This window comes from Stegostoma tigrinum, chromosome 34, assembly GCF_030684315.1.
Source record: "Stegostoma tigrinum isolate sSteTig4 chromosome 34, sSteTig4.hap1, whole genome shotgun sequence".
NCBI lineage: Eukaryota > Metazoa > Chordata > Chondrichthyes > Orectolobiformes > Stegostomatidae > Stegostoma > Stegostoma tigrinum.
This window is the reverse complement of record NC_081387.1, coordinates 13,428,324-13,449,372: the sequence shown is the minus strand read 5'-3', so window position 1 is coordinate 13,449,372 and position 21,049 is coordinate 13,428,324. Positions and strand designations below refer to the sequence as shown.

Sequence of the window (21,049 nt, the reverse complement as noted above, 5' to 3'; positions counted from 1 at the left end):
ATTATTCTATATATAAACCACCTGAACCCCTCGATTAGATTCCAGACTGTAACTCACTCCCGGGTATCCATTATTCTATATATAAACCATCTGAACCCCTCGATTAGATTCCAGTCTGTAACTCACTCCCGGGTATCCATTATTCTATATATAAACCATCTGAACCCCTCGATTCGATTCCAGTCTGTAACTCACTCCCAGGTATCCATTATTCTATCTGTATAAACCATCTGAACCCCTCGATTAGATCGCAGCCCCCTTCCCTAAAGGACATTCGTGAACCGGGTGAGATTCTCCCCCAACAATGGAATCATGGTCATCTTTCGCCACTTAATTCCAGATTCTTCATTGAATTCAAATTCCACCATCAGCCACAGCAGGATTTGAGCTATTAGCAGAGTTTCTGGATTAATAGTTTGGCAATATCCCCACTGGGCTAACATCTCCCTTTGCTGTGGTCTCTGAAATGATGTAATGTGTTCCACAGATGTCAGCCTTTCCTTCTCATTCTAACCCTCCCTTACATATCACTGCGGTGTGGGTTTATGTGCTGACTTGTGGCAGCAGTTAGCACTGCTGCCTCACAGTGCCAGGGACGCAGGTTCGATCCCCCCCTCGTGTGGAGTTTGCACATTCTCCCTGTGTCTGCGCGGCTTTGCTCCCACAGTCCAAGACGAGCAGGTTAGGCTGGTTTGGCCATGCTAAGTGGCCCCATGGTGTGCAAGAAGTGTGCAGAGGCTTGGGTGGGCTAGACGTGGGAAATGTAGGGTTACTGGGGTGTAGAGGGTTGGGTCGGGGTGGTACGCTTTTCGGCGGGTCGGTGCAGGCTCAATGGGCCAAAAAGCCGGCTCCCCCACAATAGGCACTCTATGATGACTCCAGTCTCTCTCTCTCCTTCTTTCTGCCTTTGCTTTCAGGTGCTTTGTATGATCACTGCCCCAGTTACCATGATTGTTAGCAGTCAGCAGGATGCTGCCTTCGCCTTCGCTTCCCTCGCTGTCGTGTTCTCTGTCTACATCACGCTGGTGGTCCTGTTTGTCCCCAAGGTTCGTGAAGCCCTGCCCTTTCACTGGGGCGGGGATAAATAAACCTGTGAGTATTGGATGTGCGGCCCGGTCTCTGATCCGAGGCAAAACACAGGCTGCTGGTTCCGAAACAGGCAGCAAGCGGTTTTGGGGTAGCAACTCAGACCAGTGGAAAAGGAGCGTCTTCTCTGGAATCTGCTACAGTCGAAGGGGGAAGCTGAGCAAAGTTTGCAAAGCATGAGGAGGAACAGATAGGGTGGATCGAGATAAAGTGTTTCTGCCAAGTCGAGGCTCGGGAAATCATCTAAAATTGGACCGAGGCCCCTCAGGAGTGAGCACGTTTGCACAGAGTGGGTGGCTATGTACAGAATCCCTTTTGGTGAAAGGGGAGTTGATGTCAGGAAAGTTGTTCATTTTAAATCCCAAGTTCTGTAGACTTTTGTTTTGTGAGCTGAAGATGTTGAGGGCCTTTGGAGCAAATGTGAGGCTTTGGAGTTGGGCCACAGATCAACCATGATCTCGTTCAATGGCCAAAATATAATCAGTATAGTCCCACACACACTCTCATTACAGAGAGACACACGCGCGCGTGCACACACGTACCCACATGTGCACACACGGGCACGCACACACGCGCGCACATAAACACACATGCACACTCACACACGCACGCGCGCACAAAACTGGTAGCGAGTTTAACCTGAGGTCGAGGGGTGAGGTTGAGAATGCAGGACTTCGGTGATAGCCTCAGATAGGACAGGAATTGAACCCGCACCGTTGGCATCAGCCTACATTGCCAACCGGTTACCCAGCCAACTAAGCTCACCAACTCCCAAGGCGGGAGGCGATGAACTATTTTGTCTTGTTCCACATGGCCCCAGCTCTGGGATTGCTGCCCACTGACCTCTCTATAAATGAGTTTGGATGTGCGAATTGGAAGCACAGTAAGTAGATTGGCAGATGCCAGCCAAATTGGAAGGCATAGTAAGTACAGAGGAGGTCCGCAACGAGACATGAGAAATGGTTAATCTTGCAGAGCGACTGTGGAATTGGCCAATCAGTTAATTAATTGTGCGGTTATTGGCAGGATGAATACAGCAGCCTCACGCTCGTTTTTTTTGTTTAATTCGCTCGCGGGAAATGGGCGTCACTGGCCGGGCCTTTGTTCCCCGTCCCTAGTTGCCCCTTGAGAAGGTGCCTATTTTAACCACTGCGGTCCACATGCTATAGGTTGACCCACAGTGCCCTAAGGGAGGAGTTCCAGGATTTTTGACCCAGCGGCACTGAAGCGCAGTGGAGATTTTAAGAGTCTCGACAAAGTTGAGGGAAGCAGGAAATTCGGGAGCACTGATGCTCAACGCATGAGGAGTAGCAAGGCTGCTTAGCAGTGCAAAGATGCAAAGGCCATGTTTGGGGTCATTTTGAGAGAAATGGAGCTCCCTACTCGAAAGCTTATGTTCAACTTGTACAGAGATTTGGTTTAGAACACAGTGGAAGGACCTGGTCCCCATTTTATTTTCAAAAAGGAAAGGATTTAGAAGCACTGGGGAGGATTAGAAGGGAGAATTTACGAGAATGCAATCAGAATTGAGAGATTATAGCTTATTCAGGCAGACTGAGGCTTATTTTTCAGCAACAGATAGGACTAAATGGCGACCCGATGGAGGAATCATGAAGTGATTGCTTCATAATTTAAATGCAAAGGAAGGAAAGGCCGAGGGGAGATAGATTTTTGATCTACAAGGGATTTAAGGGTTTTCTGGGTGGGCAGGGAAGTGGAATTAAGGTCACAATCAGAGCAGGCTCAAAACTCCTGAAAGGCAGAGCAAGCTTGAGGGGCCGAATGGTCTATTCCTGCTCCTGTTTCGAGTGACTTTCCAAAATAGTGCCATGTGCTTTCTCACATGTTCCCAAGAGGAAAGAATTCAACCTAGTCTCATCTGAAACAAAACAGCACCTTTGGTAGAGAGGAGTACTTCAGTGGCATTATCAGAAAATGGTTAGATCCTACCGCATACTGACTTGGGGTAAAGTGTGCCATAGTGACTGGCCAAGGGCACGGGCAAATGCATGTTCTTTCCTTCTTGCCTTTGGCACATGGGTGCCCGGCAAACTGAAGCAGGCAAACTGACCTTTGGCCTTTGTAGTGAGCCAGGATTCGAACATGGGAGCAAGGATTTCTGGCTGCAATTATACAGGGGGCCCCGGAGAGGCCACACCTTGAGCATTACACACAGTTTTTGTCTCAGCTGAGGGGGGTTGACCCGGGTTTGGAGGGAGTGCAGCAAAGGTTCACCAGACTGATTCCCGGGATCATCGGCGCGAAGAAGGACGAGAGGTGACATGATAGAGGTGTACAAGGTGGTGAGAGGCATAGATAGAGTGGATAGTCAGAGACGTTTTTCCCAGGGTGGAAATGACTATTACGAGGGGGCATAATTTTATGTTGATTGGAGGAAGGTATAGGGGAGAAGTCAGAGAGTGGTGGGCATGTGGAATGCGCTGCTGGCAGTGGAAGTGGAGTCAGATACTTTAGAGACTTTTAAGCGACTCTTGGATCGGCACATGGAGGATAGTAAAATGTAGGGCATGCAAGGTAGTTTGATCTTAGTTGGATAATAGGTCGGCAGAGCATCGTGGGCTGAAGGGCCTGTACTGTGCTGTACCGTTCTATGTTCTATGTTCTATGGATGGCGGGCTTGACGTATGAGGAGAGATGTTGAGTCAGTTATGACTGTATTTAGCGGGGTTCAGAAGAACGAAGCAGGTGGATCTGATAGAAACCTATAAAATTCTATTAGTACAAGACAGGTTAGATGCAGGGGATGTCCCTGGTGGTGAGGCAGCCCAGAACCAGGGGTTTCAGAATAAGGACAAGGGGCAAACCTTTTAAGCCTGAGATGAGGAGAAATTTCTTCACCCAGAGAGAAGTGAGCCCGTGGAATTCGGAAAGTCACAGCATTGTGTTTTCAAGAAGGAGGTAGATAAACCTTGCGGCAGAAGGGATCACAGGGTAGGGTATGGGGGAAGAGTGGGATTAGGGTGCTGAGCTCAACAGTCAGTCATGTTGAATGGCACATGCAGGCTCGAGCGGCCTACTCCTGCTCCTAGGTTTCCATAAGAGTAAAGTAGTGGCTGAGATTTGCACCAATGTCTTCTGTGACAGATGCGGAGACTGATCACCCGAGGAGAGTGGCAATCCGAGCAGCAGGACACCATGAAGACCGGCTCCTCCACTAACAACAATGACGAGGAGAAATCGCGGCAACTGGAGAAGGAGAACCGGGAGCTGGAGAAAATCATCGTTGAGGTCTGTCTGACACGTGCGGCAGCGCGAAGTGGGTCATCGCCATTCACACGGGGGATTGGGAACAGGAGGAGCCTTTGTCCCCTTGTGCCCGCCTTCTTTTGTGGGATGTGGGTGTCACTGTTAGCCAGGCCGGCGCTCGTCACCCAAGCCTGCGTGCCCTTTAGCTGTTTCAGAATCATAGGCCATAGAATCCCTACAGTGTCGAAACAGGCCCTTCGGCCCAACAAGTCCACACCAACCTTGAGAGCATCCCGCCCAGACTGATCCCATGTAATTCTACACATCCCTGGGCACTATGGGCAATTTAGCACAGCCCATCCACCCTAACCTGCACGTCTTTGGACTGTGGGAGGAAACCGGAGCACCCGGAGGAAACCCACGCAGACACGGGGAGAATGTGCAAACTCCACGCAGACAGCCCCTGGCACCTTGAGGCAGCAGCGCTAACTGCCGAGCCACCGTGTCACCCCAAATTAATAACAGACGCACTGCGAAGTCCGGTTGGGAATCGAACCCATGATCTTTGGTTTACAAGACTAACACCTTTCCACTTAACCAGCACACCCTGAAAGGGAAGGAGCTTATTGTCCCTGCGTGGGTTCGAACCACCAAACTTTCAGCTAGTAGTCAGGTGTGCTAACTGATTGTACCACAGAAACAAGTTTTGGAGGTAGACTAGTGTCAATGCCATTCCTGTGTGTCTTGGAGTTGCATGTAGGCCAGACCAGACGAGGGCAGTAGACTTCCTCTCCTGAAGGGAGGATGCAAATTTTCACCAATAATTGTAAGCTTTCAATTTATTGTGCATTTAAATCCGCTGGTAGGACTTGAACTCATGCCCCAAAGCTGGATTATTAGTCTCACCGATGTTACAATGTCTGCCTCACTTGGTATGATTATGTAACAACAAAAAAATCTGCCAGGTTTTAAATTTTTCATTGACTGTGCAGTCGTCCAGAGCATTGTGAGTGAAATGGTTCCATAATTCCATCATCCAGGTAGCTGTAGAGATAGATCATGCACAATCTGTTACAAAGAAGGAACAAGCTTGAGGAACTGAATAGCCCACCACAGCGAGCAAGACAGTTCTCAAACTGCACTACATTCTGCCTTCAGGGCTATGATTTGAAGTCAGGGCTGTTTGTCTTGCACTGCTACACAAGAAGACTGAATTGGAAAACGATGCAGCAGGTTGGACAGCATGACTAGAGGGACTGATTGGTTAGACTGTGGCTTCTAGGCAAAAGGAATGTGCCCACACATTGCACACTGTTTGTTACCGAGTAAAGGGCTCTGAAGACAGCCAAATCCTGCCGCAGTTCCGTGGCAGTGCCCCTGCCAAACTGGTGCCACTCAAGTTTCCTACTTCCCAGGTTTGAATCTAACATTAACAGTCAATTCCCACAGCATTCCCTCGCCAGTGATAGTCTGAACTTGTTTCTCTGATGTCCCAATTTCTTTCGGGGTCTGGCATGTTTTTTTTGTGTTTAAGTCCTGATCGGTCCAAGACCTCAACTTGCACATCTCCTTTTATCAACGTTTCGTTTCCGTGGAAAGACTGGAAATTAAGCCAATGCATTGGTGACCCACTCAAGGCTTGGGTATTTATCTCCCTCTTTCCACATTCCTACCTATAAATTTCCCATAGGGTTCACGGATGTGTGAGCCAGGTGGGATAGCCGTGGGAAATGCAGGGTTATGGGGACAGGATGCTGTTCAGAGGGTCGACGTGGTCTCGATGGACTGAATTGCCTGCTTCCACACTGTAGGGATTCTATTAAAAAAATACAAAACAACCCCAAACTGCTGAAAAAGATGACCCCCCCCCCACTAACCCTTCAATTCAATTGCACTTTCTTTCCAATATATTTTTAGTGGAAAATATCTCACAGGGTAGCAATGGTTGTTCGGAAGTGCGCAGAAACCTTGCAAAGCAATTTTAGCTCTGTCTTCCCATCGGGAAACCCCATCCCATCCCATCCACCCATTGAGGCAGTGAATATCTCCGTTCCCAGGTTTGTGCTAAAGTAACAGCAGTTAATCCCCAACACGGGCCTGGGAAATGGCATTAAAAGTTTTCTGCTTTCACTTTTGGGGCGCTTGCTGTGTCCGTTCTGAAGAGGCCCACGGCAAAAGTCAATCGGGATTAACGTTGCATGAAAGTTGCCACCCAGGTTGAATCCCTGAAAGTTGCCACCCAGGTTGAATCCTTGAAAGTTGCCACCCAGGTTGACAGGGTTGTTAAGGCGGCATACAGTGTTTTAGCTTTTATTAATTGAGGGCTTGAGTTCCGGAAGCAAGAGGTTATGGTGAAGCTGTATAAAACTCTGGTGCGGCCGCACTTGGAGTATTGCGTACAGTTCTGGTTCTGCATTATAAGAAGGATGTGGAAGCTTTGGAAAGGGTGCAGAGGAGATTTACTAGGATGTTGCCTGATATGGAGGGAAGGTCTTACGAGGAAAGGCTGAGGGACTTGAGGCGGTTTTCATTAGAGAGAAGAAGGTTGACAGGTGACTTAATTGAAATGTATAAAATAATCAGAGGGTTAGATAGGGTGGATAGGGAGAGCCTTTTTCCTAGGATGGTGACGGCGAGCACAAGGGGGCATAGCTTTAAATTGAGGGGTGAAAGATATAGGACAGATGTCAGAGGTGGTTTCTTTACTGAGAGGGTAGTAAGGGAATGGAACGCTTTGCCTGCAACGGTGGTAGATTCGCCAACTTTAGGTACATTTAAGTCGTCATTGGATAAGCATATGGACGTACGTGGAATAGTGTAGGTTAGATGGGCTTGAGATCGGTACGACAGGTTGGCATAGCATCGAGGGCCAAAGAGCCTGTACTGTGCTGTAATGTTCTATGTTCTATAAAGCATCAACTTTGATCTTGTTAGAAAGATTTAAAAATAAAACACATCCAATTATTACCAGCTGTCTCAGGATGAATGAGGAAAAAACTGCCCTCACGCCTTCTGTTTCGTTCGTTATTCATTAGTGTTTTTTTTCTTTATCCTTTCATGGGATATTCATAGATCAGTGAGGAAGCAGGCCAATCGGCCCATTGAGTCCACAGTGACCCTCCAAAGAGTAATCCCAGACCTAGCCCCTTGCCCTATCCCTATAACCCTGCATTTCGCACGGCGAACCCACCCAAACCTGCACATCCCTGGACACTATGGGACAATTTAGCATGGCCGATCCACCCTAGCCTGCACATCTTTGGATGCTGGGAGGAAACCGGAGCACCCGGAGGAAACCCACGCAGACATGGGGAGAATGTGCAAACTCCGCACAGGCCTGAGGGGGTGGGAGGCGTTAGCGGGAGGCAGGGAAGGAGCCTGTCCCCCGGGTGTGAATGGACGAGAGCGCGATGTGGGCTGGTGGTGGGTGGGTGGGTGGCGCGTGGTCGGTTGGGTGGGGGTTTGTGGTCGTGGTGTGTCGCTGGATTTCCCGACGGACAGCCCACTTGGCCCCGCGGTGGAGGAAGGGCGGGGAGGGGGGGAACGTACACTCCCCCGCCCCCCCCCACGATGCCTCGCCCGCGCCTAACTGACGCGTCCCGTTTCAGAAAGAAGAGCGGATCCTGGAGCTCCGCCAGCAGCTCCACGAGAGGCAGCAGCTCCGCTCCCGGCGCCGCCCATCCGCCGCCGCCGTTGCCGTCTCCAAGGAGAGCTACGCCGACAACCACTACGGCAACTCGTCGGCCGGAACCGTCTCTTCCCTGTACCAGCCCAACCCGCCCCTGGTGCAGAGGCTGGCTTGCGCCGAGCCGGCCGACAAGATGGCCAGGAACAACTGCGACGGTAGCCGGGTCCACCTCCTGTACAAGTGACAGGGGCCGGGGAGGCGCCGGCCAGAGGGTCAGTCCAGAGCTACAGGGTGGGGTGGGGGTGTTGGGGGTGGGGGGGGGGGGTGGTGGGATTCGGCAGTGGGGGGGAAGGGGAAGGGGCTTCGGTATCCTGGGTTCCTCACAGCCAGCGGCATCCTCCAACTGCGAAAACGTCCGAACTTCTTCAGCCAGGGAGTGGAGAGTCAGGGGATTCACGCCCCCAGAAGGCTGTGGGGGGTGGGGGTGTGCAGGAAGAAGGTCATTGAGTACGTTTAAGACAGAGATGGATAGTTTCTCAATGGTCAAGGGGACCCAGGGTTACGGGGTGAAAGCGGCAGAAATGGGGAGTTGAGGAACTTACCAGCCATGACTGAATGCCTGGGCACGGCTCGATGGGCCGAATGGCCTAATTTCTGCTCCCACGTCTTGCGGCCTTTTTTGGAATGGCCTCTGATGTTCCCGTTGACCAGTCCTGGATATGGATCACACAGCCCGATCTCTCTCCCCTGGAAACAGAGGAAAGTTGGGGCGAGGGGGGGAGCAGAGGAACAAACACCAGCCCCAAGCCTCTTCGTGGTGAGTTGTGGAACCAGAAACTCTCTCCTGTCGATCGTGAAAGTTTCAGGATTTCCACTAGGGCTCTGTTTTGTTTATTTTGGGTTATTTTCTCTTGGTGGTGGGGGGTATGGATTTTAGGCAGAGTGTATCGTGCCGCTTTTAAAATGCTCCAGCGTTTGTCCGGAAAGGGCACAGTTTTCTCGCTATGTCGTGCTGTGACTGACCGAAGAATATCTCACCGTTCAAAAGATCCTCAAGTCCCACGGATGAGACTTAGCATCAGCCCTCACTTATCGAGAACCTGCGTTCCCCAGCCACCGCCCGTCAACATTTGCACCAGGGGAATCATTCACACCGGGGCTTTTGGAAAGGATGCGCTCCCTGGCCGGCCTCAGTTTCACAAAGACCCATCCCAAAGTCGCAGAGACTCCAAAGTCTTCTGAGCTTTAAAGGTTCTTGTGAAATTACAAGCGACTGAGGGTTTTACAAACTTGTCACTGGGTTCAGTTTCGACTTCTCTCTTCGGACCCAGGAAGGTGGGTGAGGATAGTTAGGAGGATTCAGTGTTGTTAAAATGATACATGGACCTCATCAACCGTCACTCCAAACAGAACATAGGTAATGAGTTCACCCTGCCGGGAGGAAACCAGGCAAAGGCCACATGCTCTGGTACACCCCCACTCCACTTTAGGAGTATGTTATTATTTACAATAATTCAAGAGCTTCAATCAGCTTAGTTCAATGTCTCGCAGCTAGGCTGATGGGTACATGATCCTTGGGAAAGCACTTGCTGATGTCAAGTCTTGGAGCAGTCCGCCCGGACTGATGGATCCTATTCATGGAGCTGAGGGCAAGTGTGGCACCAGCTAATGAAGCTGTTTAACCCAGAGCCCAGACGCAAAAAGAGGCGCGTTGCAGGAGATTACCGTCTCACCTTCATCAGAACAAGTGCAAGAATGCCAAATTTCAAAACGATTTTTAGTTCTGGAAGGAAAGGGTACTGATTGGCCAAAACGTGGGCAAGCAACGGGGACTTGGATGCAAGGCAAAACTCTTCTGTAGCGACTGTTATCTGTTGGATGATGTTTTGAGTTCTGCACAACCGCACCAAGAGCGAAGGTGTTGCTCGAACCACTCGCGGAAATGGGCAGCGTCGCCTTTCGACTGAGAGGACTTCAGGAGCGCGGAATATCATCCTGCGGGAGACCAGCACCTAATAGAGTTGCTGCCCCCTGATCAATTCTGGTGCGATCCCGTTGGTTTACTGAACAAAAGAATAAGAGCTGTTTCCACCATAGTTGTGCTGCTGTTCATTGCTTTCACAACCCACGCAGCGCCCTCGACCTACTACAACGGTAACTCAATCCATTCTGACAGTGAACCTTTTCTTTACTTTAGAATGTTAAAGTTGTCCTAACTGTATCGCTACAAAAAGGCTCATAGTGGCTGCTTGACTGCTACCTCATATTGTACAAACTTTAGGGTTGCTGTCATGGCTTCTCGCTGCGTTGTCCTGTTGGATGGTGATCATTGTACAGTGTATGTTGCACAAGCCAATTAGGATTTGACATCTCAAGACGCATGGATGACTTTAACACCGCACGCTCTGTAATCGGAACACACTTATTTATAATAAAATGCTTCTGTACACTCTATCGCAGCGTTGCACGGTTATTGTAGAATAACACTGCTTCCTTGGAGGCCTCACTGATGATGTTACTAGCACGGTCAACAAACCTCTGAGTGAAAACGAGCCGGCTCAGCAAGCAAGTCAACAACCCCCCCTCCCTTACTGTCCTGTTCTGCCACCATCACCCTGGATAAATGGTTATGATCTCTCTACCTTATTTCCTGAGCACTCCAAGTAAATGCTGCTCTTTCTTCAGTGAGAGCTTGGTACATTTTAGCAAAGTCAGATATGACGTGGGTCATAGAATCTCTACAGTGTGGAAGCAGAACATTCAGCCCCTCAAGTCCACACTGACCCTCCAAACAACATCTCACCCCCACCCAGCCCTATCCCTGTAACCCTACATTTCCCCATGGCCTATCCATGGATTGTGGGAGGAAACCCACGCAGACACGGGGAGAATGCGCAAACTCCACACAGACAGTTGCCCAAAGACTGGAATCGAACCCAGGTCCCTGGCGCTGTGAGGGAGCAGTGCTAACCCACTGAGCTACCATAGGTGTGCAGACAGCTCACCTGTTCCTACCGAGGAAAATATTGGTCCAAATACTCACTGTAACTTCAGATCCGTGCCCAGAAACAACGTTCTCTTCTCAGACAGAGATTGCAAAGAAGATTTCAGCTGCTCCTGGGAATAGGAACAAGAAGTAACAAAATGACAGGTTTAGATTCTGCTCCAGTCTTTGGTCTGATGTTTTTTTTCTCTCAGTCTATCATTTTGTGGAAAAGATTTGGATTAAAGCTGGCGTGAGAGCTTATCTCTCAGGCCACCACTGACATCAAGACCTGGACTACACCAGCTCGGTTGAAAGACACTACTTCTGTCTCTGCTCCTTTCTTCCCACATTTCAGGTAATTATGATCATTTTATTGCCCTTCTGCCCACCACTGCTATCAATTGCCTCTTAATGGTCACTGGTGACACTTTGAAAGCAGCTGGGGTTTAAATATTAATTTAAATTTGAGTTCGTAACATGAGTTTTCTGAATGTCTGAACTTTACAATAGGCTTGTAAGTATTTATGTAGCCATGGTGATTTCATTACAGAAGTAAGAGAGCTACTTTGGCAGAATATTGGGTTTTTGTTACGTTGGGATGTTTGATGATTGTGGAAGGTAAACCATTATGCTTTAAAGCCTAGAGAAGAGAAAACTGCAGATGCTGGAATCCAAGGTCGACAAACATGAGGCTGGAAGAACACAGCAGGGCCAGGCAGCATCTGGAGGAAAGGAGCAGTTAATATTTCGGGTGGTACCCTTCTTCAGGACTGGATGTGGGGGTAGGGGGAGATGCAGATAAAGAAGGGAGGAAGGGGTGTGGCGGAATGGCGGTGATAGGTGGGCACCAGTGGTAGGTACGACCTGGATGGTCGATGGGAGGGATGAGTCCGGTTGGTGGCTGGAAGGGAGGGGATGGGGCTAGAAGGAGAGCTGTGGAATGGGGTGGGAAGGTTATTGGAGACATCAATGTTGAGTCCCCAGGTTGTAGGGTTCTCAGGCGGAAGATAAGGTGTTGTTCTTCAAACTTGCATGCTGAGTCATTGTAACATTGAAGGAGGCTGAGGACAGACATGTCAGAGAGGGAGCAAGGCAGGGAGAAAGTAGGAGAGACCAGAACAGAATCCAGCGACATTGAACTGGAAGATAAACAGCTTATCTTTCCTTCAGCAGATGTTTCAAGTTGTGATTTTGAAGTGGATAGGTCAGAGACATTTCGCGAGTGAAACAGCTACCCTGTGAAAACTAGTGGAAGCTCCCAGAAACGGGGAGATCAAGGAGAAACATCAGGATCAGCCAGAACCAACCTGAACAAATTGGACCACAGGGTTCTGAGGAAGGGTCACTGGACCGAAATGCTAATTTTGGTTTCTCTCCACAGATGCTGCCAGAGCTTTTCCAGTAATTTCTGTTTGGGACTGAATGGTCTGCTTCCATGCTGTTTGACTCTATGACAATTCTTGGGAATAAGAGCTATAGAACTATTTTCCCAGTTTTCCTTTCACCCATGAGATTTTATTTTCCCTTGTTTATATTTGTCTGACTGTGTGTGTATATGTGTGTTTGTGTGTGTGTCTGTGCACAAACTTAAAGTTTTAATTTGTAGAAATTGCCTAATTAAGTTTAATTATTCACCTGAAGCTAGAATCCAATGGTCTGCAATAAATATTGATCCTTGTTAAGTTCAGAAACCTGGTCTGTGCTTTCTATGTACGCAAGAACTCCACTAGGTTTGTCAAAAATGATTTCTTCTTCAAATTCATGTTGAATTTGTCTAATGCCAAGGGTACTTTCTAAGTGTCCTGTTGTAGCGTACATTATGAAAGACTCCGAGATAAAATGTGAGGCTGGATGAACACAGCAGGCCAAGCAGCATCTCAGGAGCACAAAAGCTGACGTTTCGGGCCTAGACCCTTCATCAGAGAGGCTGTGTTCATCCAGCCTCACATTTTATCTTGGAATTCTCCAGCATCTGCAGTTCCCATTATCTCCGATTATGAAAGACTCTGTCATTTTACTTATTACTGATGTTAGCCAATTTGTAATTCCTGGTTTTTCCCTTTCCTCCCTTTTTAAATTAGTGGGGTTACATTTGCCACTCTTCAAACTGTTGCAGAATGTACAGAATTTCCAAGGATGACAACGAAGATAGCCGTTATTTCCATGCCATAAAGTCAGAGAGTCATACAGCACAGAAACAGACCCTGCAGTCTAGCCAGGCTGTGCCAAACATAATCCCAAACTGAACTACTCCCAGCTGCCTGCTACTGGGACACACCCGTCCTGTTCATCATTCTACCTAAATGCCTTTGAAGCATTGTGACTGCACCCCCACCGACCACTTCCTCAGGAAGTTTGCTCCACAGATGAACCATTCTCTGTGTAAAAAAACGATTACCACACGTGTCTTTTTTAAATCTCTCCTCTCACCTTAAAAATGTTTTGAAATCCACCAACCTAGGGAAAAAGCACCTACCATTCACTCTATCTATTTCCCTCATGATTGTATAAACCTCTATGAGGTCATTTCTCAACCTCCAACACTCCAGTGAAAACGTCCCAGCCTGTCCATCCATTCTTTATAACTCAGACCCTCCATTCCCGTCAACATCCTGATAAATCTCTTCTGAGCCCTGTCCAGCTTAACAATATCCTTCTGATAACAGGGCCACCAAAACTGGCTCAAGGAAAGGACTCCAGTCCACCTCTCCAAGTTAATTAGGGATGGGCAATAAAAGCTGGCTCACATCTATTGAAAAAATAAAAATAAATTTAAGGGTCGAACCTACATGACCTGATTTCACATCAACCTGGCAAATCCGCACTGCTCACTGTCTTTGTGCAGAATCCTTTCCTGCAGGGGGTGTCATGCTGGATAAATTTAATGCTATTATTCTAAGTGCAGATGATAGTCTGAAGAGAGATAAATATGGTCATTAGGATTAACTTAAAGGTCAGGCACAGTTGTAAGAAGCAAACATCAACTGATAAAGAAGTTGTCTCCCAATTGGAAAATCAGTTTAGAGGCACATCAATAATGTATATCGCACAATAAAACTGCAAATGAAATGCATTTCAAAGTGTGAAGAGAAGATGCAATTAACTGTTGTTGTTTTACAAATCAAAGATAATTATCAGGTAATGATCAGATCGTTTCTGATATTCCCTTCATCAGCAATAAATCATTTGAGGTTAACAACAGTTACACTAATATGTTTTCTCACTCCATATAATAGTAAAATGATGCAGAGTAAGTGCTTCTTTGAAAATAAACATGCCTCACCACACAAAAAGCAACTGCAAAGGTATAAAGAGTTTTCAATGTAGTCCACAATCAACTTCACTAAAAGTCATTGAGTTGATCATGATCATGTTGTTGCCTGTGGGAGCTTGCTGTGCACATTTTAACTGTCACGGTTCTTACGTTACAACAGTGACTACAATTCAAAAACAGTTAACCAGCAGTAATGAACCATCCAGTGGCCAAGAAGCATCTGATATAAAAGCATGGTCGGTTTGGTTAGAGAACGTAGGAGCAAATTACTGCAGATGTTGGAATCTAAGGGTGACCTGGCGGCTCAGTGGCTAGCACTGCTGACTCACAGCACCAGGAACCTGGGTTCGATTCCACCCTCGACTAACTGTCTGTGTGGAGTTTGCACGTTCTCCCTGTGTCTGTGTGGGTTTCCTTCCATGGTCTAAAGATGTGCAGGCTCAGTGGATTGGCCGTGCTAAATTGCCCTGTAGTGCTGAGGGATGTAGATTAGGCGGATTATAGGGGAATGAGTCTGGGTGGGATGCTCTGAGTGTCAGTGTGGCCTTATTGGGCTGAAGGTCCTGTTTCTAAGGTGGGTGGGGGGAATATCTCTAAGAAACAACAAATGCTGGAAATCACAGTGGGTGAGAGAGAGCAAACTAACTTCCTGAGTTCAGGTGACTCTTCATCAGAGCTGACGTGAAGTGTCAGCATTTATACAATCCTGGTGTTGGGGGGATGGGGTGCTGGAGGAGAAAGGATGTTGGTAGTTCCAAGTAATTGGAATGTGAGAATGGTGCTGGAAAGAACAGACAGTCGCACTGAGGGGGGAAGGTGAGATGGTGATAGAGAATGTAACAAGAAAAGCTGTAGGAATGGGTTCACAATTTGAAGGAATTGAATTCGATATTGAGCTCAGAAGGTTGCAAAGTGCCCATTCTGAACATGGGATTTTGCTCCTCCAGTTTGCACTGCAATTCACTGGAACACTGCAGCATGCCGAGGACAGACATGTGAGCAGGACGCTGTGTTAAAATGACCGGCTGTGGGAAGGTCGGGGTCCTGCCTGCGCAGCCACTGAAGGGATATTTTGGGATATTTTCCTGCAGTGAGGTCTGTTGGCCAGATCTAGCAACGGGTTCAAATGTACATCCGGAAGCTAAAAGTTTCGGATCCAGCTCAGAATCTCCAATCCCCACCCAGATTCGATAAAGGCAGGCCTCTTCCAGTCTGAAGTGGGAGAATTGAGAACAAAGAACTTACAGAGATATTTTAAAAGCTACCTCAGTTCTGTCTTCATGCAAGAAGGCAGAAATAACCTCTCAGAAATGTTAAGGAAGCAAAGTTCTGGTGAGAAGAAGGAATTGAAGGAAATTTGGATTATCTTATAAACTGTTCTGGAAAAAAATTAATGGAATGGAAAGCAGATAAACCCTCATGATAAATCATTCTGAGGTTGTATAGGATGTTGGTGTGGCCTCTTCTGTGGTCATCAGCCATTACCTATAGTGTCCAGAGATGTGTAGGCTAGGTGGATTAGCCATGCTAAATTGCCCATGGTGTCCAAGAATGTGCAGGGTAGTGGATTGGCCATGCTAAATTTCCCATCATGTCCAGGGATATGCAGGGTAATGGATTAGCCATGGGAAATTGCCCATAGTGTCCAGGGATATGCAGGTAGTGGAATGGCTGTGGGAAATTGCCCATAGTGTCCAGGAATGTGCAGGGTGGTGGGTTGGCCATGCTAAATTTCCCATAGTGTCTAGGAATGTGCGGGGTAGTGGGTTGGCCATGCTAAATTGCCCATAGAGTCCAGGAATGTGCAGGGTAATGGATTAGCCATGGGAAATTGCCTATATGAATATGCATGGTAGTGGATTGGCCATGGGAAATTTCCCATAATGTCCAAGGATGTGAAGGCTAGGTGGTTTAGCCATGGGAAATTGCCCATAGTATCCAGGGATGTGTATGCTAGGGAGATTGGCCATGGGAAATTGTCCATTGTATCCAGGGATGTGTACGCTGGGAAATTGGCCATGGGAAATTGCCCATAGAATCCAGGGATGTGTACGCTGGGAGATTGGCCATGGGAAATTGCCCATAGTATCCTGGGATGTGTAGTTTGGCTGGATTAGCCACGGGAAATGCATTGTTACAGAGATATGATAAGGGAATGGTTGTGGGTGGGTACTCTTTGGAGGGTCATAGAGACCACGATGGGCTAAATGGCCTGTTTTCACACTTGAGGGATGCTGCAATTCTTTGATGTGATGTAAGTAGACTCAGAGTGCTGTGAGGGAGAAAGTTTCAGGATTTTGACCCAGCACCTCAGAAGGAACAGCAATTCATTTCTAAGTCAGTGTCATCTACATGGTTTCACAAGTCCCACCTATTCCAGAGGTGTGCCTGAACAGGTTGAATTTAAAAGAAAAGGTTCAATTTTGGTCTGGCGTGTGATTTCGAGGGGATCTTGTAGGTGCGAATGCTCATTTGCATCTGCTGCCCTTGTGTTTCTAGTTGGCGTTACTGTTGTCACTGTGGCTGAGAGTGAGTGAATGTTGAAGGTGTTGGATGGGGTGCCAGTTAAGTCGGCACTTTGTCCTGGAGGGTGTCCAAAAATGTTTTTGAGCTTCACCCACCCAGGAACTTGAAACGTATTCAATCACACCCTTGACTTGTAGATGGTGCACAGGCTTTCAGGGATCCAGACATGAGTTGCTTGCCATGTACAGTTCCTAGTCTCTTAACTGCTGTCATAGTACTGTGTGGGTACGGCTGGTCCCAGTTCAGCTTCTGGCCAACGGTCATCCCCAGGATGTTGATAATAGTCCTTTTAGCAGTGATTATTCCATAGAGTCATAGAGATGTACAGCATGGAAACAGACCCTTCAGTCCATCTCGTCTATACCAACCAAATATTTGAAATAAATCTAGCCCCATTTGCCAGCATTTGGCCCTATCCGCCTAAACTCCTCATATTCATATACCCGTGCAGATGTCTTTTAAATGTTGTAATCGTACCAACCTCCTTATGACAACTCATTCCATACGTCTGCCACCCTCTGCATGAGAAAGTTACCCCCTAGATCCCTTTTAAATCTTTCCCCTCTCACCGTAAATCCAAGCCCTGTTGATTTGGACTCCCCTACCCTGGGGAAAAGACCTTGGCTATTCACCCTATCCGTGCCCCTCATGATTTTATAAACCTCTACAAGATCACCCTTCAGCCTCCGACGCTCCAGGAAAAATAGACCCAGCCTGTCCAGCTTCTCCCTTTAGCTCAAACCCTCCATCCCTGGCAACATCCTTGTAATTTTTTTTCTGAACCCTTTCAAGTTTCACAACATCTCTCCTGTAGTGGGGAGACCAGAATTGAAAGCAATATTCCAACAGTGGCCTAACCGATATCCCATACGGCCGCAACATAACATCTTCCTATACTCAATGCACTGACCAATAAAGGCAAGCATACCAAACGCCTTCTTCAATACCCAGTCTACCTACAATGCTACCTTCAAGGATCTATGAACCTGCACTCCAAGGCCTCTTTGTTCAGCAACACTCTCCAGGACCTCACCATCAAATGTCAAGAAGAGATGGTTAGATTCTTTCTTCTTGGAAGTTCTCATTTGTGCGTTGAAAACATAATTAGCAAATTGAGAGATGGGACAGGACGGAAAAAAGGAAAGTATATCCTCTGTCAAAACCATCCACGGTGAAGGGGCAGCAAATTAGAGTTGCAGCTGGACTTTTCAGGATGCTGATAGGAAGTACTTATTTTGCACAGAGTAGTGAAAAAGTGAGCAAACTCTTCCAAAAATCTCCAAGATGGTTGGAGTCAACTGGGAATTTCGAAAATGACTTCTGGAATTTTTTGTTAGGTTGGACATTCAGAGACAGAGAGCTGGATTAGGTAAATGGTTTCAAAACACAAGTTGGTCAAAGCCTAATAAAATGGTGGAAAATACTCCAGCTGCTGAATTCATTCTCAATGTCCCTTAGCACTTTCACCTTGATCTGCTCTTGTTACCAAGACTGTTCTTGCACTTGTGACCGATGCACATTGCCTTGGCTGAGGAATGATTTACAAAGGTGTTGCCAGGGTTGGAGGGGTTTGGTTAATGAGGTTCATTTAGGATATCTGGTCAGCATGGACGAGTTGGACCGAAGGGTCTGTTTCCATGTTGTACAGCTCTATGACTCCATGACTGAGATGGAACAATGCACCGCCTTTCTCTCTCTAGTCCTGTTGCTCTTCTGTTAATTCATTCACAGAATGGTGAACGTCGCTGGCTAGGGCAACGTTTATGGCCTAGAGCACAGTTAGGTGTTGACCACATGGCCGTAAGGATGGCAGTTTCCCTCCCTAAAGGGCATTTGTGAATCGGATGGGTTTTTCCAACAATTGGCAATGGGTTCATGGTCATCATCAGACTCTTAATTCCAGACGTCTTTTATAATTGAGTTCAAATTTCACCTGGGCAGGATTCGAACCAGGATCCCCAGAACTTTACATAGAACATAGAACATAGAACATAGAACAGTACAGCACAGAACAGGCCCTTCAGCCCACAATGTTGTGCCGACCATTGATCCTCATGTATGCACCCTCAAATTTCTGTGACCATATACATGTCCAGCAGTCTCTTAAATGACCCCAATGACCTTGCTTCCACAACTGCTGCTGGCAACGCATTCCATGCTCTCACAACTCTCTGCGTAAAAAACCTGCCTCTGACATCCCCTCTATACTTTCCACCAACCAGCTTAAAACTATGACCCCTCGTGCTAGCCATTTCTGCCCTGGGAAATAGTCTCTGGCTATCAACTCTATCTATGCCTCTCATTATCTTGTATACCTCAATTAGGTCCCCTCTCCTCCTCCTTTTCTCCAATGAAAAGAGACCGAGCTCAGTCAACCTCTCTTCATAAGATAAGCCCTCCAGTCCAGGCAGCATCCTGGTAAACCTCCTCTGAACCCTCTCCAAAGCATCCACATCTTTCCTATAATAGGGCGCCCAGAACTGGACGCAGTATTCCAAGTGCGGTCTAACCAAAGTTTTATAGAGTTTTACCTGGGGGTCTCTGGATTCATAGTCTAGTGGTAAAACCAGCGTCTCTCTATTTCACGTGTCACCGCACCAGTTACATTGTTCGATCTGGTTACTGAAACTTATCTAGTGAAGGTGCAAAGCTGCCTAACACACCTAGTTTGATAACATGAAGAGCCTTGTTTAGCCTTTTAAGTAACCCCAAAACACACATACAAACAAACACACACACATGTGCATGCAAACACATGCATGCACGCACTGTGGGGGGTCTTACTTCGGGGGGAGGGAGTGTGAAATAAAGCATTTTTTTGCCAATATGCTTTAATTCTTAAATGCAAAAATAAAACGATAAGAAGTGAAAGGTTCAGACAGCTGTGGGTCTGATGTTCTGGCTCATTAACATGGATGTCACATACAAAGGCAGATGTCTCGCTGCGATTTTTTTTTGCCAACACAACTTGCTCAGGAGACCGGAGGATTATTCCAGACTCTTCAGGCAGGCAAGCAGAGTCCAGGCTGGCCCAGGGCATGCGCTTTCACAGTAACAGAGAGTTAGGCCTGGGAAATACCTTCCCTCCCCCAACTGAAACATCCAAACAATCTGCAAAACACAATCTCCAACTTGACATTTGTAAAGCCGGTGTCAGCAGTGAACAGGGGATGCCTTGCTGTGGTTGGTTCACTCTTCGAGCTGGTTCATTAGTTTGCCAGTGGGCATTAGACAGGCACACAAACCTACATCAACCTTACGCCAACTGCTAACAAGAACCAAAGACCCACTATGGACGGAACCAATGTGATATACAGAGATAGCAGGAGCTGCATATGCTGGAGAATCCGAGATAACAAGGTGTAGAGCTGGATGAACGCAGCAGGTCAAGCAGCATCAGAGGAGCAGGAAGGCTGATGCTTCTAAGGATGCCGAAGGGTCTAGGCCCGAAACGTCAGCCTTCCTGCCCCTGTGATGCTGCTTGGCCTGCTGTATTCATCCCGCTCTACACCTTGTTGTCTATAATATACAAGGTTCCAGTTCTGAGGAAGGGTCATCGGGCCCGAAATATTCACTCTGTTTTTTCCTTCAAAGATGCTGCCAGACATGCTGAGCTTTTTCAGCAATTTCTGTTTTGTTTCCATGCAAGGACTGTGACAAACATTACGTTGGATAGACAGGAAGAAAACGCGCTACAAGAATACATGAACACCAGCCAGCATCAAAAAGACATGACCAATACTCGCTCGTCTCCATACACTCAGACAAGGAAATCCACCAGTGTAATTGGGATCTCAAGACAGGCAAAGCAGAGACAAGCATGGGAATTCCTAGAGGCCTGGTTCTCCGTCAAGGAGACCATCAACAAACACATAAAATTAGACTCTATATACAATCCACTGCAAAGAAAAACCAGAAGTGAGGTAATCAACTCCAACGGGTCCCAGAGTTTAAATGCTCGGCGGGAAAACACATCAGCGTTTCATCAGAGGCTGCACTGATGATGTTAACATAATGTCTGCAAACTAACGAACCAGCTCAGCGAGCAAACCAACCACAGCATTCACAACCCGAGCTACAAATATACTCCAGAACGGATCCCTTATTGAAAAGACTCCCATTGTACTTTCGTTGGTCACTTGAACAAAATAATCCAGGCATCCACAATCCTTCAAATGTAAGTCTATAACAGTTATGAAATATGAAGTCGCCATGACAGCATGGATTGAAAACAATAAAAAGAGACACGGGTCAAGAGACGTGCTATCCCAATTAATCCAGAGCTATCCTACACCTTGGGATCACTGTGTGGACTCCTGGTGGGTTTCGGTCCACTCTTGAT

The 21,049-nt window shown here is 47.4% G+C and overlaps 1 protein-coding gene across 3 annotated transcripts in view; it reads left to right on the top strand.

The window, feature by feature from the left end:
- Positions 1–10,373, top strand: part of gabbr1b (gamma-aminobutyric acid (GABA) B receptor, 1b) — a 458,524-nt gene extending 448,151 nt beyond the window's left edge. For all 3 annotated transcript variants that reach the window (XM_048520001.2, XM_048520003.2, XM_048520002.2), the window contains exons 21-24: positions 918–1,046; positions 4,192–4,335; positions 7,902–8,193; positions 8,970–10,373. In XM_048520001.2, the coding sequence (XP_048375958.1) occupies positions 918–1,046; positions 4,192–4,335; positions 7,902–8,165 (537 nt within the window). In that variant the 3' untranslated portion in view covers positions 8,166–8,193; positions 8,970–10,373. The remainder of the gene's footprint in view (positions 1–917; positions 1,047–4,191; positions 4,336–7,901; positions 8,194–8,969) is intronic.
- Positions 10,374–21,049: the final 10,676 nt, after the last annotated feature.